The sequence below is a fragment of the Lipotes vexillifer genome, unplaced genomic scaffold (genome assembly GCF_000442215.2).
Source record: "Lipotes vexillifer unplaced genomic scaffold, Lipotes_vexillifer_v1.1 scaffold177, whole genome shotgun sequence".
NCBI classification, from domain to species: Eukaryota; Metazoa; Chordata; class Mammalia; order Artiodactyla; family Lipotidae; genus Lipotes; species Lipotes vexillifer.
Window position 1 is genome coordinate 1,420,928 of NW_006796206.1, and position 26,100 is coordinate 1,447,027.

A 26,100-nucleotide genomic window follows, 5' to 3' on the forward strand; every position below is an offset into this window, starting at 1 on the left:
AAAAAAAAAAAAAAAAAAAAAAAAAAAGGCAAACAATAACAAGTGTTGGTGAGAATGTGGATGAACTGGAGCCCTCATACATTGCTGGTGGGAATATAAAATGGTGCAGCCATTGAGGAAAACAGTTCTGCAAAAAGTTAAACATATAGTTACCATGTGATCCAGCAATTCCACACCTAGATATATACCAAAGAGAATGGAAAACATATGTCCATACAAAAATTACACACAAATACTCACAGCCGCATGCTAACAGCCAAAATGTGGAAACAAATTTCCATCAACCGATGGCTGGATAAATAAACTGTGGCGTATTCATACAATGGAATAGTGTTTGTCTATAGAAAGGAATGATGTAGTGATACATGTTACAACATAATGAACCCAGGAAACATTGTGCTGTTAAGTGAAAGAAAGTACTCACAAAAGCCGCATAATACACACCAATGTTCAGAGCAGCACTATTTACAATAGCCAAGACATGGAAGTAACTTGTGTCCATCAACAGATGAATGGATAAAGAAGATGTTGTACATATACACAATGGACCATCACTCAGCCATAAAAAAAGGAATGAAACATTGCCATTTGCAGCAACATGGACGGATCTAGAGATGATCATACTAAGTGAAGTCAGACAGAGAAAGACAAATATTGTATGACATCACTTACATGTGGAATCCCCAAAAATAATACAACTTATTTACAAAACAGAAACAGACTCACAGATGTAGAAAACAAACTTATGGTTACCAAAAAGGAAAGGGAAGGGGAGGGATAAATTAGGAGTATGGTATTAACAGATACACACCACTACGTATAAAATAGGTAAACAACAAGGATTTACTGTACTGCACAGGGAACTATATTCAGTATCTTATAATAACCTATAATGGAAAACCTGAAGGTGTACACCTGCAACTAACATAATATTGTAAGTCAACTACAGTTAAGTTTAAAAAGCCACATATTATATAATTCCATTTACATGAAATGTCCAGAATAGGCAAATCCACGGAGACAGAAGATAAATTGGTGACTGCCAGAGGCTAGGGGCCTTGTAATAAAATGCTTACATCTATCTTAACAACTCTAAAAGCTTGCTGGTGGGTGTATATTTATGGGACTTACAACCTCATTGTCAATTCATGTCATTTCAGCTCACAGTGGAATCATGTCTAACAGGCAGGTAGAACGTTTGTCAACTGGATGGCAAGAAGTAGCTGGAAGATGCAGGAAAATGGTAACATAAGGACAGAGAAACTGGAACCATCAGTGGCTTCAGGAAATGGATCCCCTGGGAACCATGGGGACAGAAATTCATGGAGCTGAAACAAACTAAGCGAGAGAGAAATGGTTGCAGGTTGCTAGGTGAGCTGGCCAGAGAAATGAGAGGAAGCAGGAAGAGAATACTCAAACATCTGCTCACTAAGCTTTCTCTCTGAGGGGTTCTCTGACTCTTCCCAGACAGCTCTTTTATTTTATTTTTAATTTAATTTATTTATTTATTATTTTTGGCTGCGTTGGGTCTTTGTTGCTGCACCTGGGCTTTCTCTAGTTGTGGCGAGCAGGGGCTACTCTTCGTTGCAGTGCATGGGCTTCTCATCGCAGTGGCTTCTCTTGTTCCAGAGCACGGGCTCGAGGTGCAACGGGATTCAGTAGTTGTGGCACGCGGGCTCAGTATTTGTGGCACGCAGGCTCAGTAGTTGTGGCTCGCAGGCTTAGTAGTTGTGGCATACGGGCTTAGTTGCTCCGGGGCATGTGGGATCTTCCCAGACCAGGGCTCGAACACGCACCGCCAGGGAAGTCCCCAGACAGCTCTTTTAAAAGCTACTTGAGGGCTTCCCTGGTGGCGCAGTGGTTAAGAATCCGCCTGCCAACGCAGGGTACACGGGTTCAAGCCCTGGTCCGGGAAGATCCCACATGCCCTGGAGCAACTAAGCCCACGTGCCACAACTACTGAAGCCCGTGTGTCTAGATCCCATGCTCCACAACAGGAGAAGCCACTGCAATGAGAAGCCTGCGCACCGCAACAAAGAGTAGCCCCCGCCGCAACTAGAGAAAGCCTGCGCGCAGCAACAAAAACCCAACGCAGCCAAAAATAACTTTCTGATTACAGGAATGTGTGGGCATAGGAGAGGAGGTGACATGAATCTGGACAGAGAGCAATTTATTTAGAAGATTTATATGTTGCCTTCAAGGGGAATGAACAAAATTCAGAGAAGAGAAATGGAACTCAGCGTCTTTATCTGATTAGGGCTGGGCCCTGTACTTTGAAATGCTCATCATGTCCCAGGTGGACGTGAGATACATCTTGGCTATTAGAAGGCAAGCTGCTGCAAGCACAGGCTTATTCTGTGTGTTCATTTGACGGGGCTCATCTAAAGAACGATGGAAGCGTGCCCTCTACGCAGTTCTAGGCAGCAACTCGCAGAGCCTGCGTTTGGAATTAGGCTGGGCTGAGGCTTTCAGCTATCATTCAACAATATCTTTTCTTCTGACAAAAACAGTTAAAAACGTAGAGATGGCTAACGGGCATTTAGATTTCTGGAATCTCTTTTTATTTTCAGCACAGAAAAGGATTAAACTCAGTGCATACAATTTGGTTGTTTGTGCTAAGTGTTCATCCGGTGCCCACGGCATATAACGGCACATAAAGGCAGGCCCACCCTCCCACCGACAGCCTCCTCTTATTTATCCTGTTTCACCAAAGCAGTTTCTTCTCCTGTCAACATGCCTATAAAATGCAGGACCTGCTCATAGGCTAGGGCAGGAATCTATGCTCAAGCACATTGCCCGAAACTCTATCGTGAGCAACACCTTTTGATGTGTGATTCTTCAGCGCTGAATTGCCTCTGGAATAGGCACCCCTTATGGGTCATCATTCTGAAAGGCTCCCGTTCTTGGTCCTATATGCCCACAGGGCTTCAATCTAGTCATGGTCTGGCACCTCCCGTTCAGAAACTAGATACCTTTAAACTAGAATCTTAGCATCTCCTCTGATGCCAAATCACAGAGGCCTGGTCAGTTAGAGCTCTGACCACTGTTTGGGCAGGGATGCTTTCGGCCTGCGACAGGAAAGGGGCTGTGACCCATGGCAATGGCCACGACCACCTGTTGTTAAAAGCCTTTTGGGGAAAAGGAAAAAAGCGTCTTCAGATCTTCCTTTCTTGATAATCAACTCTGTCTTTCTAGAAACCTAGCATCTGTCCAAACTATCAAATGAAAACATTTTTTCATTTTAGGAAAAGCCTCTGGATTCCATTTATTTCCAGATCTTCAACACGAAAGATGAGCCTATGCCAGCAGAATGTGGTTCCTTCTGGTCCGGAGGACTTGCTTTGCTTTGGCTAAGAAGATGCAAAACCTAAACCCACGGCATTCAGGCCTGCGTGCTCGGTAAGGAAAGACGTTTCAACGGAAGAGAAATTTCTCAAGCGGGCTTTCTTTGTCAAGTCAATTTTTAGTGACTCTCCATACAACTGGGCACCCGGTCTGAGCATAAATTCACTGAGTCCCAGGAGCATCTGTCCATGCTGATGTGTTTCAGGGAGAGGAAATGGGAAAGAAGAGGTTGCTGATTGCTGGTGAATCTTGCAAACCGGAATCTTATTCTCAACTCGTCATCTTCACCTGAGCTAGGAAACAGATTCACATCCCTAATTCATCTAATGAATTAAATGAAGAAATCACAGCGCAAAGGGGTAAACGGAATAAGTGAATAAAACAAACTGTAAACAAACTAACAATAATCAGGCAAGACATGTTTGTAGGTTCTGGTTTGGATGGGTGTACTGAATGATGAGGTGGAAAAGCCACTTCCCTTCCTACCATTCTCAGACTGTAATCTTGACTTTGTTTTATAAATGCTGTGAGTCATCGGGGGGCTGGACCGCGGTTCTCAGCAGCCTTCACTGGAAACCCAGGAAATGCATATCAGACCCACCCCACGTCCTAATTAACCTAAAGCAGTGTCAGAACTCACCTCCAAGCTCCTTCAAACTATGAAGCCTTGTCCCCCAAGTGGTTCTCATCTTTGGGCTGGGGGAGGGGCAAGGCTGTCCAGATCATTATGGTATGTCACCCTCACTCTGTCTCCATGGAAATTGAAAGTCACTCTACTACTCTAATTTGTGGGAGTTTGCTCTTTATAGCCTCCCTGTAGCAATCTAGACGCTGTTCTCACTTATTCTGTCTTTTCCACTCTCGGACTATCTTGACTCCAGCTAACCATGAAGCCAGAAGGCCTGCAGATTTCCCCTTCCCTCTCCAGCACAAAGCGAGGTGCTGAGTAGGTAAGATACTCCAGAAACTTTCCTTGGTTACTCTGTCCTTTTTCAGTACTGAAAGTCATTCTCTACTTATCATCCTGTCTGATTCACTTTCCAAATTTCCTCCTCCAGGAAGGACAGGGCAATAGCACCTAATTCAATGTGTCCCGAGATGGGAGTCAAGACGACTGTGCCCCCGCAAAATGGACAAGTAGATCAATGGAACAGAATCGAGAGCCCAGAAATAAACCCACACACCTATGGTCAATTAACCTTCGACAAAGAAGGCAAGAATAACAATGGAGGAAAGACAGTCTCTTCAGCAAATGGTGTTGGGGAAAGCTGGACGGCTACACATATATCAATGGAGTCAGAACACCCACACACATCATACACAAAAATAAACTCAAAATGGTTTAAAGACCTAAATATAAGACATGACACCATAAAACTCCTAGAAGAGAACATAGGTAAAGCATTCTCAGACATAAATCATAGGCATATTTTCTTAGATCAGTCTCCAAAGGCAAAAGAAATAAAAGCAAACATAAACAAACGGGACGTAATCAAACTTAAAAGCTTTTGTACAGCAAAGGAAACAATCAACAAAACAAAAAGACAACCTATGGACTGGGAGAAAATACGTGCAAATGACGCGACCCACAAGGGGTTAATATCCAAAATATACAAACAGCTCATACAACTCAATATCAAAAGAATAAACAACCCAATCAAAAACTGGGCAGGAGATCTGAATAGACATTTCTCCAAAGAAGACATAACATATGGCCAACAGGTACGTGAAAAGATGCTCAACATCGCTAATTACTAGAGAAATGCAAACCAAAATTACAATGAGGTATCACCTCACACTGGTCAGAATGGCCATCATCAAAACATCTACAAGTGATAAATGCTGGAGAGGGTGTGGAGAAAAGGGAACCTTCCTACACTGTTGGTGGGAATGTAAATTGGTGTAGCCACTATGGAGAACAGTATGGATGTTCCTTAAAAAACTAAAAATAGAGCTATCATATGATCCAGCAATCCCACTCCTGGGCATATATCCAGAAAAGACGAAAACTCTAATCTGAAAAGATACACGCACCCCAATGTTCATAGCAGCACTATTTACAATAGCCTAGATGTGGAAACAACCTAAATGTCCATCAACAGATGAATGGATAAAGAAGATGTGGTACCTTATATATACCATGGAATACTACTCAGCCATAAGAAAGGGTGAAATAATGCCATTTGCAATGACATGGATGGACTTTGAGGGCATTATGCTGAGATACATCAGACAAAGACAAATACTGCATGATATCCCTTATATGTGGAATCTAAAAAAGCCAAACTCATAGAAACGGAGATTTAATGGTGGTTACCAGTGCTTGGGGGTTCGGGAACTGGGGAGATGTTGGTCAAAATGCACAAACTCGCAGTCAGAAGACGAATAAGTCCTGGAGATATAATGCACAACACAGTGAGTATATTCAACAGTACTGTGTTACAGGGACTTCCCTGGTGGTCCAGTGGTAAAGAATCCGCCTTCCAATGCAGAGGACGTGGGTTGGATCCCTGGTCAAGCAGCTAAGATCCCACATGCTGCTGGGCAACTAAGCCCGAGGGCCACAGCTATTGAGCTCACGTGCCTCAACTAGAGAAGAGAAAATCCGCACACCACAACTAAAGAGAAGCCCGAGTGCAGCAGCTAAGATCCCGTGTGCCGCAACTAAGACCCAACGCAGCCAAAAAAACCAAAATTTAAATAAAATTTAAAGAAACAACAACAAAAAAACCCAACAAAAAAGCCCCCAATTCTGTATTATAAACTTCAAAGTTGCTAAAAGACTAGATCTTAAATGTTCTCACCCCAAAAAAGAAATGATAATTATGTGACGTGACAGAGATGTTGGCTAAGACTTCAGGGATAACCATACTGCAATACATACATGTATCAAATTAACACCATGTACAACGTTATACATCAATTATATCTCAGTTTTGTAAAAAAGCATTTCTTAGCTGTATGCCAGACACATACATCAGTTTAGATTACAAGTTTTCAGGTTAAACCTCTCCATTTAATAAAACTAGGGTATAAGTCACATACTAAGTCAATCAGCAGAGGATTAGCCACTATTATTTATTCTGAGAGGGAGGCAGGTGTCCTCCAGGCAGGGCCTCCTAGGCCATATTCAGGATTTTGCTATTTTTCCTAATGAAAGAGTTTAAGCAGGGGAATCCCAGGGTCTTATATGGGTTTTGAAATATTACTTCAGATATTGGATTGAGGATGAAATCAAGGTGAGAGAGAGTGAACTGGGGAGACCAGTTGGGGGCATCTGTAGTATATGTTCTCAAGAGTAGATAATAGTTGAATATGTGAAACCACACACACACACCTATCTATCTATCTATCTATCTATCTATCTATCATCATCCCTCTCTCCCTCTCTCTGTCTTGTCCACCCATCTGCTTATTAAACACATACACATTATATATACAATTGTCCTGTACACCCAACGGAGCTCTAAAGTACAGAGGGCCAGCTCAGCCTGCCCCTGCAGTGGAATCAGACTTCCATTCGCTCCTGTTTTTTGGACGGCTTCCTTCTCAACCTATGTCCTGTCGGTGGAGGCCGAGCTCACCAGACTGCCCCAGTCCAGACTCTGCAGGAACCAGGGCTAACCCTGATGGACGCAGAGGCAGGCCTGCAGCTGAGATGCCCAGTGGACCCTGCAGGAAACGGCTGGGAAGTCACCTCTTTCCTCCTCTCAGAGCATCAGTGGCCATGCTGCTTACTCTCTGTCCGACCTTGGTTTATGGTTCAGGCTCTAAGGGCTCCTCAGACAAACATGGCGCCCCAGGCCTACAGGAGTCTCAGGATGCATCGTGTAGACAGGCCTGGTCCTGGCTTTGTCTTCCCGCTTAGGGAGAATCCACCTCCACCCCAATGCACAGACAGGCAGAGGGACATGAGCGCACAGAATGCACCAGATCTGATGGTAAAAATGCTGCTGCAAGTTCACAAGACTGCCTCCTTCACAGAACGGAGGCGATTCTCATGCTTTTTCCAAAGGTCAAAGGATCAGGTGTCCTTGATTTACCGTCATCGTCGTGCGAAGTGGGTGCTTTTCTGGATCTCCCTGCTCTGTGGGCATCTCTGCAGGCCGGGATCAGGCAGGAGGGGCAGCTTCCCGCAGCCTTGCAGGCGGCCCCTTGGACTTCACGCAGGTGCTTGTCAGGGAAGTTCTTAGCCATGGACGTTCCCACCTGATGCTCCTTTAGGCTCCCGTGGCCCGAGGAGCGTTGTTCAATTCAGGGCTCTGCTCTTTGCCTGCCTTGGACTTGTTAAGTCTCTGTGCTCAACATTACCAAGATTCTGGAGGCAAAACCTACAGGGTGATGCTGCACTTGGAACGTGAGCTTCACGCAGATGAATCACACCTGGGCTGAAGCAGGTCCTGGAAAGTAGTGGACCCAGGGGGGACAACAAGCCTCATTGTCTGATAGTCCCTGCTTCGAGGCGTGATGCTTACGAAGGCCACAGTTAATTGTGTAGATATTTATTTACATTATATTTTAAGACTTCAGAAGCTGGCACAATGCGAGGGAGTAGAGTTTCACATGAGGGCTTAGACAGAGGGGTACCAGTGGGTGGTGGCTCAACCCTCCTCCTCCAGGCCAGAGTTACAAGGCTCTGGGATACTGGTGCCCTTGGCCCTGGGGGGTGGGGTGGGGCTGGGTGGTCCCCTCCGGCCGTCAGCTGCCTCGTCCAGGTACCCTGGTGTGCTGCACGGAGGTGTGCAACTCCAAGCGCGACCTGCTGTGAAGAGGCTCCGCACACATGGCCCCAAGCGTGCCCAGCCCCAGCCCCAGGAGAGGGCCTCTGTAAGCTGGATTTCTCATGGCCCCAAGCTCCTGCTGACGGCGGCCTGGAACCTTCCAGGAGACAATTCCCTCCACAACCTGAGTGCTGCGGTACATCCTCTGCTCTGTATTCTGTGCCCACCTCCAGGGACAGGTGTGCTCTGGGGTCTGCGATCAACCTGCCCTGCACAATGGCTGCTTTTGGGCTGCCTGAATGAGGAACACCTCAGATGTCTAGAAAGGTATCTGGGAATATACTTCTAGTAACAGCAAGCTTGGCTGGCCAAGAAAAAGGAGACTATTCCATGAAAAAAGGAGGCACTCCTTTTCCTGGCTTCCTGCCATCCCCGATAGGGCACTGGGTCAGCTAACTGCCTCCGCCCGGACGGATGGATCTCCCACCAGCTCCCAGGGGTAAGCGACAGGGTCCTATCCAGGCTGCATTTTATGGCGCATTGTTGCTTTGATTCATACCACTTCCCCTCCTCAAAGAACTGACACATTTGTTTGCTGAATGTGTTTTTCATATTTTGCATAAAGAGTCATAGCATTTTGGAGCTGGGGGTATCTTATCCCAGTTCTTAAAGCATCACTACATTACAGGTGAAGGGACTTGCCCAAGGTCCCCCGCTGCCTCTGCTACTACTGCAGGGGTGCCCTCCCACGTGCGTCCCGCCCCCCACCCTCCCCAAGCTCGGCGCAGACACGGCGGTGGCAGGATTGGACCTCAAGCTCCACATTCTGATTTCAAAGGTGTTGGATACAGTGTACCATTTTTGCCCAACTGTCCTTTCTTTGAGAGAGTTTTTGAGAAAGTGATTTAAGGGACTCTGGGTCTTTATTGCACACACCTCACTGGGGCAGGTAGAAATTAATTTGAAAAACAATAAGTGGACTCTATGCTGCATGTGCCTTGGAGATAAACCACTGGCTCTTCCTTCACGCCCCTCCCCTCCCCTCCCCCACCCCCACCTTTGCCGTAACAAAGAGAGCTGCCATTTATCCACCCAGTGTTGTGCAAGACGCTGCAAATCTTTCCCCATCACCCTAGGAGGTAGAAACTGCTATTCCCATTTTACAGATGAGGAAACTGAGGCTCCCAAAGGTTCAATAACTTGCCCCAAATCACACAGCTTGTTGAGTGGTAGAATTCTATTGATCTGATTCCACGGCTATATATACTCTTTCCACATGAAAATACATTTCTACAACATACGTTGCCAATGTACCTGGAACACATTGGCTCTAGGCTTTTAATTGTTTGAAATGACTTGTATTCTAAACCAAGATCAGCTTCATATTCAAGTTTTGTATCTTCTGGAGATGTGTCTTAGGAGCCTAAGATATAACTGTGAAAAACCACTTGGAAGCCACGTAAGAAGTTAAGATCACTTTATCAGAATAAAGTCGTCATTTCAATAATTTTTTTCAAAGCAAAAAAGAACCTTCAGAACTACCTAGTCCGCCACTTAATTTCATAGATGAGGAAAGCAATGTGGAGAACCCAGTGACTTAGCCACAGTCTCGGAGCTGGTGAGACCCAGAGCCAGGCCCAGAACCTGCCCCCTGGCCAAGTGGCAAAGACATTGCTTTGCATCTCAGGGCCCCGTTAAAGCCACAGCCTCCCTGCTTTGTGCAGAGGACCTGGATGGGGGAGGCCGGGCCCTTGCCTACCTGCAGAACTCTCCTTCGGATTCCGGCAGCAGGAGGGAGGCCATGGGGTTCTTCATCAGATCAGCCACCAGGAGGTCCTTGGGTGTCACGTAGAAGAAAGGAACCCCCGTGCTGTTGTTGAAGGGGCCGTCACTGACCGGCAGGCAGTTCCCAGAAGGCAGTCCTGGGATCTAACAAACACCAAAAAAGGCCTTTTCAATGCAGGGTTGTGGATTGACTTGAGCTGGGAGCTTGGTCTGTGTCTCTGGCCGGGAAATATAGCATTGGGGGTGTGAGGGCAGCATGGCATCACCGTGGTTTTGACAGGTCATCAATCAAAGCAAAGTGGTTCCCAACCTGCCCACTTCACCCAGTGATGGCTCCAGAATTTCTACAGAGGAGCTTAGCAGTGGCATCTGTAGAGTAGGGATGGTTAGGGGATTATTCTTGAAGCTGCAGGTACACAGCAAACACACTCTATTAAACTGCAAGTTATTTGGGGGAAAGGCAATGAAAATCATGGAAGGGTGGAGGGTCACTGAAACCTTTCTCACAAGCTAGCCCTTGGGAGCCCCACTGCCTTCACCACCTCCCCCATATTTTTGGCAACTTTGGGGATAGAATCTAAGTCTTTTTTTTTTTTTTTTTTTTTTGTGGTGCACGGGCCTCTCACTGCTGTGACCTCTCCCGTTGTGGAGCACAGGCTCCGGACGCGCAGGCTCAGTGGTCATGGCTCATGGTCCCAGCCGCTCCGCGGCATGTGGGATCTTTCCGGACCGGGGCACGAACCCGTGTCCCCTGCATCGGCAGGCGGACTCTCAACCACTGCGCCACAAGGGAAGCCGAGAATCTAAGTCTTAACCTAACATCTTACCTGGTCTTTGGACTCCAGGAACTTTCTGTTATTGTTTCCTTTAGGGTCACACCACTTTCTCACTTATTAGTCACATTTTTAAATTGTAATCAATAATATTTTAATAGTATAACTCAGCAACTTATGGGAATTTGGTTTCTTATCCTTCTAGCTTCAAGAAAGACACATAAACATGCTAAACCAATTTTTTGCTCACGATCGTCCAGGAGAGCAGATGAAATTCTCAGACACGTACTCAAATACTTCTTAGGTTTTTCCCAAGCCCTGCTGGGTCCAGCATCATGGCCCCCTCATTGTTACTTAGCTCAGAACTCAGGGCTATCTTTGTCTTTGAAGTGTCGCATGACAACAGTGTGTAGAATTGTGATAAGGGGTGGTTTTAATCTTTAAGAAAGCCCAATGTTAAGAAATCCTACAAAATGCTAATATGTCATTCCCAGATCCTGTTTTTCAGCTGGTCACTCACAAACTGAGTAGAGTCATGTTTTGCACACGTGCCAGGCACACGGTAAATGTTCTCTGAATTTATTGCATTTGGAGTATACATCAATACTGGAAAAGGGAACTAACAAAGCTAAGAAAAGGGATGTTGAAAGTCATAATACCTTGAATCCACTGGCACTAGAGTTTTAATTGCTTGAAGTGATCTGTGTTTTAAACCAAGATCGGCTTCATATTCAAGCTTCATATCTTCTAAAGGTATGTCTTAGGAGTATAAGATATAGCTGTGAAGGACTATTTGGAAGCTGTGAAAGACCTTATGATAATTTCTCATCAAAATAAAGTTGTCGGGCTTCCCTAGTGGCGCAGTGGTTGAGAGTCCGCCTGCCGATGCAGGGGACGCGGGTTCGTGCCCCAGTCCGGGAAGATCCCACATGCCGCGGAGCGGTTGGGCCCGTGAGCCATGGCCACTGAGCCTGCGCGTCCGGAGCCTGTGCTCCGCAACAGGAGAGGCCACAACAGTGAGAGGCCCACGTACCGCAAAAAAAAAATAAAATAAAATAAAAAATAAAGTTGTCATTTAGATTTTTTTTTTTCAAAGCAAAAGCGGACCTTCAAAACTACCTAGTCTACCACTTAATTTCATAGATGAGGAAAGCAAAGTGGAGAACCCAGTGACTTGGCCACAGTCTCAGAGCTGGTGAGACCCAGAGCTGGGCCCAGAACCTTCCCCCTGGCCAATGACTTACACACTCCATAAAACAGTATTTTTTTTTTTTTTTTTGCGTGAAGTAAATAGGAGTTCAAATTACTTCCCTGTAATAAAACCCTTACATCTATCTTAACAGCTCTAAAAGCTTTCTGGAGGGTGTACACGTATGTATGTTACATCCTCATCATGTATCCACGGCCTTTCCACTTCAGGTGGAATAATGTCTAACAGGTGAGTAAAACATCTGTGAAACGAACAATGAAAGCTGCAGCTGACGACAGCGCTGTCACTCCAACATTTACACGCTTCGCACAATAAATCTCCTTTCCAGAACAGTTCTCGAATTCCATTTTTTAAAATGCAAATTTCCACCAAAGCCCCGGTTCGGGGTCAGTAAGTGATGGGGCAGCTCTGGTCTATGGGCGGGCAGGGGTTGGACGCGCTACTCGGTGATGCCAAAGGTGGCTCTGGCTTCTTTTGTCCAGGTCTCTGGTCAGGCGCTGGTTATTTGCACACCTCTTTGGCCATTTCAAGACTGCGCTTCTCGACTGCGCTTCGGTCCCCATCCACCTGGCAGGAAGCCTGCCTGTCGTCCTCTCCCCCAGCACCACCCCCCACCCCTCCTGCCTTTGCCAGGGTGCCAGGGTAACCGAAGCACAATCTGGCTGCATTAATTACACGCTGTCCACGCCGACCCAGCCTCCAGCGCACGTCTGCTAGACCTGGATCCGAGCGCGGGAGTGGCCCCAGGCTCTCCCTGTCCCCTGCACGTCGCTCCCGGCCGGGTGGCTTACCTTCTCGTGGGCGGACACGGTGGCCAGACAGCCCCAGGCGCTGGCGTGGGCCAGGAAGCGGGCGGTGCCCGGGCGCAGCCTCGCGCTGCCCTCGCGCCGGTAGGAGAACATCCCGGGCGGCGCGGGGGGCGGCCTGGCGCGGGCGGTGCCCTCCGGGGGCGGCAGGTGAGCGTCCTCCTCGTGCGCCGAGGCCGGGAAGCTCCGCTGCCAGATGCTGCCCGAGTCTTCCAGCAGCGCGGGCAGCGCCTCCTCGGTGGAGGCGCTGTCTAGCTCCTCGTCCACCTCGTTGGTGACGGCCCAGGACACGGAGCTCACGATCACGTAGCCCGCGGCCGGGGACAGCAGGGCGCTGCAGCACAGTAGCCAGGACAGGCGGGGCCCGGGCTGCTGGCCGCGGCGCCCGGACATCTTGCGGGGCGCGCCCGGCCCCGGGGACCGCGGGCGGCGGCCCCCGACGGCGGACGAGGAGAGGCACCCGCTGCCCCCGCCGCAGGCGCCCGGGGGCGGGGCCCCGGGGCCGCCCTCGCAGCCGTGCGCCGCGTGGGGAGGTGGGGCTCCGCACGCACGGCAGACCCGGTGCGCAGTCCTCTCTGCGCGGCTGGGCCGGGGATGCGCTTCTTTTCCGCTGGATGGCACGGGTTCTGCAGCCAGACAGGGGGGGCGTTCAAATCCCGGCTCAGCGCACTCCCTCCACTCACCAGCTGTGTGGCCCTGCCGCGTCATGTAAGCTCTCTGTGCCCGGTTCCTTCATTAGGAGACGCAGAAAACAGTATTTACATCATGGGAGTGAGGGATGGGAGGATGGAACGGGTTAATATTTGGAGAGGCTTAGAACAGTGCGTGGTGCGGAGTAAGCGTTATGTGCTGTGAAATAGACACAAGGTAGGGATGGTTATCATTTTATGGCAGAGGAAGCCGAGCGAATGATGAAGATTAGCGCCAAGTCCGTCTGAGTCCAAAGCCCATCCTCTTGCTCTGTAAGGACCGTGACCATCTTACACTTCGCTGTGACAGGAGGGCACTGCTTCCAGTTCATCTAAAAGCAGAATCAAATTGCTCACTACACATACACTAAAATAAGGTGGCGTCAGCAGTACCCTGGGAGAACGTGGACAGGATGGCGTGGCAGAGGATTGTATGAATGCACCACCCTTAAACACATTCTCGTATCGATGGGAAGTTGGCTTGTTTCCAATAATAAAGTTTTATGAACAGTCTTGTGTTCTGATGTGTTGGTATCTTTTATGTTCTGTCTCACTGCTCTGGGCTCCTCTGTTTTCTCCTGTTGTTGCTGTGGTAACCAACTAATGGTGGTACAGACGGCAGCAGGTTACCTCACCAATCTGCATGTCCCTTGCTTTCTGCCTCAGGGCCTCTGTGCCAACTGCCACGTGGGACATAGGTAGGGTTCCACTGAGCAATGTGAAAACCCACGAGTGCAGAACATTAACCCCCCCATTGCCACGACCTTTGGTGAATGGGTACAAAAGCCAGAGGACAAATACTCCCCACTCCCAAGTCACAAGTGGATGATTGTGAAGGCCACTCTCCACAATTTCTCAGAGGGTCTCCAACAGGATTGAGCCCCGGTTACTCACAATGGTAACCAACCCAGTGATGCACCCTTAGACTGGCTTTCCATCCTCCGTGTTCCAGTCATTCTAGTCAGTCCCCCCACTTTGGTTCTGTAGGACTGCATCCCAGAATGACTAGCTAGGTGCAGGTCCCCTCCTCTTCCCAGACCCAGTTCTCGAGAGGATGCCAAGCTCAGGTACAGGTGTGCACACGCAAGAGCTCTCTCGAGTATGTACCTTGTAGTGGAGTTGCGGGTTCTGGGGCACGAGTCTGTTTCATTTTATTATATAACATCACACCAATTTCCTCAGTGATGGGACCAATTTATTGCTACCATCAGTGCGTGGAGGTTCCTGTTGCTCCACATTCTCAGCAACACAGATTATTGCGAGGCTGTCTGCCCCCCATCCCAGCAATCTGGCGGATGAGTAGTGATAACTCATTTTTATTTTAATGGCTCATGTGGTTGGTCACCTTTTCATACAAGTATCGGCCAGCTGGATACCCTCTTTTGTGAAACGCCTGTTAATGTCTTTTGTCCATTTGTATTGGGTTGTCTGTACTTTTTTTGTATTGATTTATTAGAATTAATTTTATTTCCTATGTTCCAGGCTTTGGGTGTTCAAATGTGTCACAAATTGTCTTTGGCTTGTTTGAATGGTTAATTTCATGTGTTAACTCGACTGGGCTAAGGGATGCCCAGATAGCTGGTAAAACGTTATTTCTGGGCGTGTCTGTGTTTCTGGGAGAGATTAGCATTTGAATCAGACTGAGTAAAGATCACCCTCACCAATGCAGTGGGCGTCATCTGATCCAGTGAAGGCCTGAATAGGACAGAAAGGCAGAGGAGGGACCAATGTGCTCTCTGCCTAAGCGGGACATCCATGTGCTGCTGCCCTTGGACATCGACACTCCTGGTTCTGGAGCCTTTGGACTCACTGCATTGGTCCCCCTGGTTCTCAGGCCTTCGAGATGTCAGGTTTGAGATCCCTCACCAGAAACTGGATCAGCTGGAACCTTGATCTTGGACTCCCCAGCCTCTAGAACTATGAGAAAATAAATTTCTGCTGTTTAAGCCACCAGATCTGTGGTTTATTGTTATGGCAGCCCAAGCAGATGAATACAATAAACATACTGAAATTAGCTTATGCATTATCCTAATGATGGTTATTAGTATTGTTTTCAGGTGTTATCTGTTAGGAATGAAATTGCTATAAATATCCTTCTACAAGTCTTTTTGTGAATGTATGTTTTCTTTCCTTTGGGTCAAAACCTAGGAATAAAATCATTGGGTCATAGCGTAGGTATATGTTTAATTTTATGCACAACTTTCTGTTATGGACTGAATGTTTGTGCCCCCCAAATTCATATGTTGAACTTCTAACCCCTAATGTGACAGTATTTGCAGATGGGGCTTTTGGAAGGTAAGTGAGGTTAGATTAGGTCATGAGGGGATTAATGGCCTTATGAGGAAAGGGAGAGTCCCCGCGCCCCCCTCCCCACTGTGTTTCTGCTGCAAGGAAAGCCCCTGTCAGGACACAGCAAGAAGGCAGATGTCTGCAAGCAGGAGAGCTCTCACCAGGAAGCCATCACCTGGCACCTTGATCTTGGACTTCTAGCCTCCAGAACCGTGGGGAATAAATGTCTGTTTTTTTAAGCCACCCAGTTTACGATATTTTGTTATGACAGCCCAAGCAGATGAAAACACTGACAAACTGTTTTCCAAAATGATTTTTGACCGTCTTATAGTTCTACTAGCAATATATAAGTACTTCAGGGGGTCTCTAAATGATGCATGAGGTGATTTCACAAAGAAGGCGCTATTTTGAATTGGGGCTCAGTTACTTGGCTTGGTAATATTTCCCATAGATTTCAGATTTGTTTATTGTAAGCAATCCTGAACCATCATGTATGTGCTGTTATAGAAAAGGACTCCCCCACTGGCAAATACTATGAGGTTTGGCTGCAGGAAATTGGTCCTCGGTATATTTACAAGCAGATTTGACTTGTAATGGGAGAAAATAGATTGCAGATCTGACGCTTATCTATCACTTCCCATTAACAAATACTTTGTCAAGGACAATAAGAGGCACACGGTCAAAGGTACCAAAGCACCATTTAAAGTTTGGGGCTGGAAAGGTACAAGAGGAGCCTGGGATGTCTTCTCCAGTCAAAAAAAGCAGCAGCAGCAGCAGCTAGAAAAGACCAATGAAACATGTCAAAAGAAGCAACTTGAAAGGTCCTCCACTGGGAAAAGATGGAATAATTTAGGCATCAAAAAGAAAAATGATGGCAGCTAAAGAAAGACCTAAATGTACATTTACCATATACTTCCCAGCAACTGCACTCCTGGGCATTTACCCCTGAGAAATAAAAACATATGTTCCCCACAAAAACCTGTATACACCATTGTTCACATCAGCTTTATTCATAATAGGCCCAAACTGGAAACAACCCGAATGTCCCTCAATATGTGAATAAACAAACAGCAGTGTATCCATACCATGGAATACCCCTCAGCGCTAAAAAGAAACAAACTATTAATAAAGGCAACAACGTGGCTGGATCTTAAGAGCATCCTGCTGAGAAAAAAAAAGCTAGTCTCAAAGCTTACATATTGTATGATTTCATTTATATAACATTCACAAAATGACAAAATTATAGGGGTGGAAGACATTAGTTGTTGCTAAGGGTTAGTGATGGTGTGTGGCTATATAAAGCGGTAGCATGAGGGAGATCTCTGTGGTGGTCAACAGTTCTGTATCTTGACTGTGGTGGTGGTTACATGAACCCACAGGTAACAGAAAATGCTAGAACTCTATACATACATTGCATCAATGGCAAATTCCTGCTTTTGATGTTACAATCCAGTTGTTTAAGATTTAAGTATTAGGGGAAACAACTGGGTAGAGGGTACACAGGTCTCTCTGAGTGAATAATGATTAGAAACAAAATTAAAAACAAGTCCTCGTAAGTCGTCACTAGAAGTTGTTAGGTCATCCAATTTATTCTGAAAAAAATTTCTTTCAGATAATTCTAAACAACTTAAAAATTTTTTTATTTTATATTGGAGTAGAGTTGATTTCAAAAGTTGTCTTAGTTCCAGGTGTACAGCAGAGTGATTCAGGTATACATATACATGTACCTGTTCTTTTTCAAATTCTTTTCCCAGTTAGGTTATTACAGAATATTGAGCAGAATTCCCTGTGCTATACAGTAGGTCCCTGTTGGTTATCTATTTGAAATACAGTCGTGTGTATATGTCAATCCCAAACTCTTAATTTATCCCTCTCTCCCACTCCTCGGTGTACATACCTAAGAGAAGTAAAGACATATGTCCACACAAAAACTTGTACACAAATGTTTACAGAGGCATTATTCAAATGGAAACGAACTTATTCATGTTTTCTATTAAGTGAAAACCACCTGGGTGTCCATCAGATGATGAATGGGTAAATAAAATGTGGTATATCCATTCGATGGAATTATCATTTCAATAAAAGGAGTGTTTCTGGGGGCCAGGAAAAAGGGGAAAAGGTAATGAATGTGAATGTGTGTGGGGATTCTCCGAGGTGATGAAAATGTTCTAAAATTAGATCAAGGTCATGTTTGCACAGCTCTCTACATATGCTAAAATCATTGAATTTGATGAAATGAAATTCACGTTTTATGGCAAGCCAAGAAAATTTAATTCTAAAATTTGTCTTTGCCCGTTTGCCTTCTCTATAGTGTATACTGTGTATCTGCATTAACCAGATCTCCTTAGGAGATAACCTTCCTTCTTAATCTTGTAAGGGGCCAGGATGACCCATTCACTTTGTACGTGTAGGTCTGGATTGTGTAAACTGTCAGTAATATGCCATTTGACGTATAACCTTTTGTCTCAAAAACTTATATAACTATGCTTTGACCTCTGACAGGTCAAGGCGGAACTGTTCTCAGAGCTTTCTGAATAATCCTCTGGTTGGCTCAAATAAAAATTTTCCTTTCTGAGATGGACTATTGATTAATTTTTTCATCAAGAAATTGTACACTTTAAAGGAGAAAAATTTATGGTATGTACATCTCCAAAAAAATGTTTTTAAAATCTGATCTGGGGCAAGCTCTTGCTTACAATTTCTCAGTACAGCTTTCCCCACCCTGAGATACTCAGCAAGTCTCTTTGTTGCTTCCTGGGTGGGTGGAGGCAGGTAGGAGGGGTCAGGAGTGCAGCCTTACTTCCGACTCACCCCTACCTGCAGTGTGTAGCCCTTTGGATGTTCTGGTGTGTGAGCTGTGCCACTGGACTCCCCACCCTGGGCAGGTGTGATATTTGATGACTGCCCTCTACTAAGAGGTCATCCAAGTTGTGTGGATTGCAAATCATCGCCTTGGTGTTTATGTTTTTTTTTTTTATTGTTTTAAAGGATTTTTCTTTGATGGGGACCATTTTTAAAGTCTATATTGAATTTGTTACAATATTGCTTGTTGTTTTTTTTTTATGTTTTGGTTTTTTTGGCCGTGTTTTGGCTGCGGGATCTTAGTTCCCCCACCAGGGATCGAACGCGTACCCCCTGCAGTGGAAGCGAGGGGTCCTAAACACTGGACTGACAGGGAAGTCCCTTGCCCGCTTTTTTGATGCTTTAAAGATATTTTATAGTTTTTCTAACAAGTATTGTGTTCACCTGATGAGTTGGTTCAACGACACTAGCTTGCCATATTCCTGGAAACCAATAAGGATTTTAAATTCCTTAATCATTTTAAACTCATGGCCAACAACATCACGGGGGCCCAGGGGTTACTTCAGGTCTCTGATTCATTCCCCCTCCTTTCTGGAAGACTCTCACACCTCCCCTTCTTCCTACTTTCTTTGGATCTCTTTTCAAATTACACCTTGCTTGTGAATCTTGTAAGAAGTAACATTCCCATCCTTGCCACTCTCTCTCCCTCTCTTTTTTTCTTTTTTGGCTATTAATGCTTTTCTTTCCTTTTTAATTTTTATTGGAGTATAGTTGCTTTACAATGTTGTGTTAGTTTCTGCTGTACAGCAAAGTGAATCAGCTGTACGTGTACACAGATCCCCTCTTTTTTGGATTTCCTTCCCACGTAGGTCACCACAGAGCACTGAGTAGCGTTCCCTGTGCTATACAGCACGTTCTCATTGGTTATCTATTTTATACCTAGTATCAGTAGTGTATATATGTCAATGCCAATTCATCCCACCCTCCCCTTCTCCTTGGTATCCACACATTTGTCCTCTACGTCTGTGTCTCTATTTCTGCTTTGTGAATAAGATCGTCTGTACCAATTTTTTCAGATTCCACATATATGCATTAATATACGATATTTGTTTTTCTCTTTCTGACTTCACTCTGTATGACAGTCTCTAGGTCCATCCACTTCTCTACTAATGACCTAATTTTATCACTCTCTTCTTTATTGTGTGTTATTTTTCCTATTACACTTATCACCACCTAAGATATCAGGCTTTATTTTGTTGATTAGTTCATTGCCAGTCTCTTCACACCAGGAATATAATAAGCTCCTGCTGTGGAGAAAAGAATTTTCCTCTACCTTTCAAAGGTCTTTTGGTTGGTCTAATAACCAAATCAATGAGACAGAGTAACAGGAGAAAAACAAAGTTAATTTGGTATGTACGGGAACCCCACATGCATGAGAGGTTCAAAGACAGAAGTGTAAAACAAAGTAGATATGCCATCCTGAGCTAAGGAATATGGGAAAGACGCCTGGGGCTTGGAAGGAGGGTGCAATTCTCAGGACAATAAAGAAGAGTCGGTGATGTTTGGTAATTAGACGTTTGCCCTGCCCTACAGATGGGTCACTCGGATAAAATTTATTGCTGGTAAGTCATTCTGGAAAACACCCCCAATTTAAATTCTTCTAGGTCGTCAAGGGAAGGGCAGATATTTCTCTGGAGGCTGCAGGGTCCCCATGTCAAAGTGGCACATATTGGGGAGGGTTGTTCTGAGCCTCTTCACTCCCGAAGGGCAGGGAGATACCTGTTTTGTTCACTGATGAGCCCCCATGTTTAAAAAGTACCTGGTAAAAGGATGTATGACAGTTATGGAACACATCACTGTACATTTTAGATCAAATTTCTGGTTTGGGGGCTTCCCTGGTGGCGCAGTGGTTGAGAGTCCGCCTGCCGATGCAGGGGACACGGGTCTGTGCCCCGGTCCGGGAGGATCCCACATGCCGTGGAGCGGCTGGGCCCGTGAGCCATGGCCGCTGAGCCTGCGCGTCTGGAGCCTGTGCTCTGCAACGGGAGAGGCCACAGCAGTGAGAGGCCCGTGTACCGCAAAAAAGTTAAAAAAATTTAAAAATTTCTGGTTTTGGAAAACTCTGCTGACAGAAGGTTAGTGGGCCTCCAACTCATCATCGTCATGTGTGAAAATTTATGTTCCAAGATCTATGTGGGTGTAGCTATTATTACTACGTGAAGAAAAATGCGACGTGCTTCTCTTGCTGTGGGCACCACACTGACAACCAGTGATGTGCCCTGGGGAGATTTCTATCTGTACAAGGTCTCACTATTATTCCTACTTCAAATTACTTTTTCAGAAACTACTCTTTTTTTGTGTGTGTGAGGTACGCGGGCCTCTCACTGTTGTGGCCTCTCCCGTTGCGGAGCACAGGCTCCGGACGCGCAGGCTCAGCGGCCATGGCTCATGGGCCCAGCCGCTCCGCGGCATGTGGGATCTTCCCGGACCGGGGTACAAACCCGCATCCCCTGCATCGGCAGGTGGACTCTCAACCACTGCGCCACCAGGGAAGCCCAACATGTCCCTCTTTTGAGTGGTAGTGATCTACTGCTCAGCGAGTCTAACCATGCCAGGCAGGCTCTGGGAAGGCCAGGCTTGGGCCGTCCCCATATTCCACACCTCTAATCAAGCCGGGCACGTCTCAGAGCTGACCAGTGGTCAACAGACATGCTGCTATAATCACCCCTGGCAAAATCAGCTGAAGCTGAGATGAATCTAGAATCCTGTATCATTGTTTGGACAATGTATCCCCTTTGTGGGCTTCCTAACCACCTGGTAGTTCTCATTTCCCTGAAAACACTACGGAAGCTGGGGCTCCAGCATCTGTACCTTGTTGCCCGTGGCGATGTCCACCAGAAAGCCCGGGACCCTGACGACCACACTGCTCCCCTCCGTGGCACATTGGCTCTGACTCTTGTGTCTCAGCATCACCCGGCGGGGGATCCGCACTCGGGCTTCTACGCTCCTGAGCTGGGGAGGGGTCTGGAGGGCAGGAGAGTTCCTGGTCTGGTGGGACAAGAGGCTAGTCATCTGGTAGCGTCTCCTTGAGATTTCCCACGTCACCGTCCTCCTCGTCTTCCTCTATGCACGACTGAAGTATGTGAATCACATATTCCAAAAGCAGCAAATGAAACAGATGCCAGGAGCCTACATCGAAATAACAAGCCCAAATGAGTAAGTAGATAGGCAGATGGACAAGTAAACAGATCCCTGTGAAACTAACAGCTTTTCTGGGGCCTTGAACTCCTGTGCACTAAAGCCTCACTCCTACTGGCTGATCCTGAGGGCCCCGGGCAGCGTCCATCACCTGTGCAGCATCCCGTACCCAGAGGACCCCGGCAAGGCTGCTTTCGGACAGAAAGCACAGAGAGCTTGACGGCCTGAGCCATGGAAGGGAACATAAACCCAGCTAGCGTGAGATGGGAGGAAAGCAACCCTACAGAGAAATGGGTGCCGTTCCCAGAGCTGGAGGATGTCCCCCCGGGCCGCTTGTGGTTGGCACGTGCTGCATGGCTGCATCCCCTGGAGGGAGGCGGGTAAGGGACGCATTCTCTCACGCGGGCCTGCAAGGGTTGTCCTTAGGGAGTTTGGGGTGGGGGACAGTAGGGCGTGTGGCTCTGCTGAGCGCTCTGAATCCTAGGGCCTTTGGTTCCAGACAGGAAAAGGATAATTAATGTTCATCTGAGCAACGGGGGTGGGGGGAGATCTGGCCTATTATAATCGTTAAAAGACAATTACTTAATGAAGGTAAAACCACGACTCTTATACAGATATAAAATGAATGTGTGTCAAAGATTTTACGGGACTCAATTAATGAGGGAACTAGTAAGATGTTGCAGCTGATTCAAAAGAGAATTCAGGACTTCCCTGGTGGCGCAGTGGTTAAGATTCCGCCTGCCGATGCAGGGGACGTGGGTTCAAGCCCTGGTCCGGGAAGATCCCACATGCCGCGGAGCAACTAAGCCCGTGTGCCACAACTACTGAGCCTGCATGCCACAACTACTGAAGCCCACGCGACTAGAGCCCGTGCTCTGCAACAAGAGAAGCCACTGCAATGAGAAGCCCACGCGCCGCAACGAAGAGTAGCCCCTGCTCGCCTCAACTAGAGAAAGCCCGGGTGCAGCAATGAAGACCCAACGCAGCCAAAAATAAATAAATAAATTTATAAAAAAAAAAAAAAAGGAGAGAGAATTCAAGTCACTAAACATACATAGACAACAAAGAATGCTACTGACAGTAATCTACAAACAGATGCCACACAGCTCTGTGCTCAGGGCAGTTATCAACTGCATCCGGCTGACACACTAGTTTGCATTTGTGCAGAGGAGAATCATTTGCATTATTATCTGTTGGATACAACTTACAAGATTTGTAAAATAACTCAAAAGACCATGGAAGACCAGAAGGGTGTTGTTGACCCTTTCTGTCCATTTCAAAGCTTTATACCATATTCACTATTCTCTGCTAGATCTCAGGTGAGAGAACCTGGCTCCATGAGAGGCATGGCCTGGTCTGGAATAAGCCTGACCCACAAACAACTCCTGGCTTGTTTAACTTTGTGAAACCATGGTCCACGTGAAGGGGAAAAACTAGTGGTGTGAATACTCTGACTTCATATGAAGGCCCTAGAAGGCAGAGGGGAAAGCGCTGTGAACTGAGAATGCCGCCTGCCGTATCAGTAAACAAAGCTTTTTGCAGCCATCAAGCCATCACGTGATAGCCACCCCGAGACCGTGAGCCCTGAGGGAACTCAGGATAGGGGTGGGACGCCCCCCCATCTAGCAATAAGCTGCTGCAGCCGCCCCCAGCCGTGCACCCTGAGGAGACTCAGGAAGAGAAAACGCAGGATACTGGCCCCAGATAGCTTAGGAGCACATCAAAGGAACGATGCCAGAGAGCCCAGACTCTCGCGTCTTCCCACACATAGAAAAGTGCTAAACTCTTTACCTTGAGATGTCCGGTTTTCTTTAATTAACAGTCATCTTTTGATGTTCCGACGACCTGGTCTTTGTTGCAAAAACGGCTCCTATCTACCCGGGCCCCCACCCTGCCTCTTCGGAGCCGTCCCTCGGAGCGACCTGAGATGCTGTGTCCCGGACCTTAGTTCTCAGGTTTGTCCACCGAATGACACACAACTCTCAACTTTCAGGCTGTGCATTTTTTCAGTCGACAGCACTAACTACAGAGCTGGCTTCCTTCTGTGGCTGCGCGTGCACTCTGTCCTGATCTTCGTCTGTGGGGACAGCCTCACGACGAATGGGGGTCACATACATGGCTGTGACCACAGCCACAAGCCTCCAAAGGGCCCCAGTGTTTGCAGAACGGTCTAGAACGGGGCTTGTCTGCTCTGTGTACCCGCTGCAAGGGCGTCTGGCAGCCCTGGGGCAGGGATTCCTTGCCCTGATAGGTGTGTGAGTTTGTGGGCTGGAGGCTCTGTCTGTCTGTCTGTCCATGGCTGTGTGTCCAGTGCCCAGGAAGGTGCCTGGGACTTTGCAGGGATGCATGACATCTGCTGAAACGACTGATCCCGTGGGGCTGGGGGGCTCAGTGGTGACTGTCCCTCCCTGCGACTCTCCTGTGCTGTGTCTGTACCACAGCTGTGACAGGTGGGACCCCCTGGGACCAGAAAGTTGGCAAAACAGACACTGCTTTACTCTTTCCACCATCTGCACGCAGTGGGGACTTTATCAACTCTTATTCCTGAAGGTTAAATCCGGGTGCCCCCAAAGAACCCATTTTTTGGTCCATCTCAGTTGGGAGATGGAGAAAAAGAGGACGCTTGCTGCTTTCCTCATGATGCCTGAAAGCGCACAATTCAAAAGCCAGGGGAGGTTTCCTGCCCGTCCGACAACGATGGCAGGGGAGTGACAAAAGACATGTCCACATATTGAGATACAGGGAAGTCAATCTGGCTTATACATGAGTGAACTTGAAATTGACGCTAACTCAAATAGCCTGTGTGTGGCCTATCAAACCCACACTGTACCTCTGCTTTAATTATTAGAGAAAAGGACACACTGACCAAAGTAAAGAATGTCCATGTTAAAAATAAAGATTAAATGCCTCCCTTCCTGGGAACCGATACTGGTTACTCCTTTGATGGTTAAGTCCCCCTTCCCAGGTGACAAAGCCATACTGACTCGCTGGGTACGTGCTCGTCTGTTCTTTTAAAAAAAAATAACCTTGAAGAAATGAAACCCTGACTTGTTTAATGTTCTTTGTTTTGACAAGATATAAAACTGTGCTGCTCTCCGGAGCAGTTTCTCAGAGTCATCTGGGAAGCTGGCTTCCAGGCTAGTCCTCAGTTTGGCTCAAATAAAACCCTTTTCTATTCTTATTTTAGATTGTTTATTGATTATTTTCATTGACAGGAGAGTGGGGTGTGGTCCAGCTGTTTGATGAACTACCATATTGCCATAATAATAAGATTAATATGGTTTTTTTGTGTGTGTGGTTCTGTGTGTGTTGTATTTTACATAAAAAGGTGAGAAAAAGACGAGTGGGTTCCACATAGCAATGTGGAAAGCGCTTAGGCTGTAATAACATCTGTAAAAGGTAGAATACAAAATGCTGTGCGTTCTCGGACTTACCGAAGCTGTCTCTGTGCCGGAGGGTCATAGCTTTGCTCACGGCCGGCCGGGAGGAGGAAATTCCATCTCAGCTGGAAGCTGGCGGCCAATCTGATAAACTCCTCTTTGCTTCTGTTCGGCTGTGACATTTTAGAGAGAAAAAAATGCTGGGGTTTATGATAAAAATCAAGGCGAGCGTGTTGTCAAAGGCACCCACGGGTGGTGCACAGACAGTCTCATGAGGCCAAAGCGGGGCAGGACGAAGGAAAGCTGAGGCGAGAGGCGGCCCAGGCCTGGGCCCGGTCTTGCACCATCTCCTGTGGGGACGGTCCCAGGCAGAATCCTTTGAAGTGGGTGGGGAGAAGGCAGGAGGTGGGAGAGCAGCTTACTTCTTTTTTATAATCCCACACAATTTTGTTATAAAAGGTCACTTGTGGGGAGCAACAGGGGAGGGAGGCCTGCAGGACGGCCTTGCTGCAGCCCCCTTGGCAGCTGCCTCTGAGAGGGTCGGGGGCTAATTTACACTTGGCGAGTCTGACACCACGAAGAAGGGGCCCAGAGTCCCACAGTGACGGAAGGAAGGGCGCCGGCTTTGCAAGGCACAAAGCTGGCCGCTGCGCCGCGTGAATGATCTGAGGCCCGGAAGGCCCACCTGTGTGTCCAATGGAGCCAAGGTCTTCGGATGGCCTGAGTGGCACTAAACCGGGTACCGGGGAGATGCCTCCACGTGCAGACTAAGAAACTCCCCACTAGGTTGACAGCAGCCTCGGGCCACACTTCAGGTGAGTTACAAACCAACAGAGTCGTATGTAATTTCCAGCACAGGTTGGAGTGAACTCCCCTGAGTCTCTCCTGACTCTCCTGCGTGAGGACCACCCAGACACTCAACCGCAAGTCTCCAAGGAAGAACGGCAGGGATTGGCCAGGAATAAGGAGATGCCCTTTCCTCTCGGTTTCTGTTCAGCCCCCGCTGAGAGCCCCCAAAGGCCCACCCTGGGCTCTGGGTGGGTGTGGACCTGTAACCAAGCAGGACCCTAAGGGGCCCTCCCAGGACAGACCCCCCCCCCCC

General features: G+C 47.2%; 2 protein-coding genes across 2 annotated transcripts in view; both read right to left on the reverse strand.

Annotated features, from left to right (window-relative positions):
- CREG2 (cellular repressor of E1A stimulated genes 2) overlaps positions 1-13,066 on the reverse strand; it is a 37,459-nt gene extending 24,393 nt beyond the window's left edge. The window contains exons 1-2 of the mRNA XM_007468340.1: positions 12,626-13,066; positions 9,826-9,995 (exon numbers count right to left, since the gene is read on the reverse strand). Coding sequence (XP_007468402.1) covers positions 9,826-9,995; positions 12,626-13,033 — 578 coding nt within the window. The 5' untranslated portion in view covers positions 13,034-13,066. The remainder of the gene's footprint in view (positions 1-9,825; positions 9,996-12,625) is intronic.
- An 8,418-nt stretch (positions 13,067-21,484) lies between these two features.
- Positions 21,485-26,100, reverse strand: part of RFX8 (regulatory factor X8) — a 62,296-nt gene continuing 57,680 nt past the window's right edge. Inside the window, 3 exon segments of the mRNA XM_007472259.1 lie at positions 21,485-21,609; positions 25,053-25,098; positions 25,100-25,171. Of these exon segments, the coding sequence (XP_007472321.1) occupies positions 21,485-21,609; positions 25,053-25,098; positions 25,100-25,171 (243 nt within the window).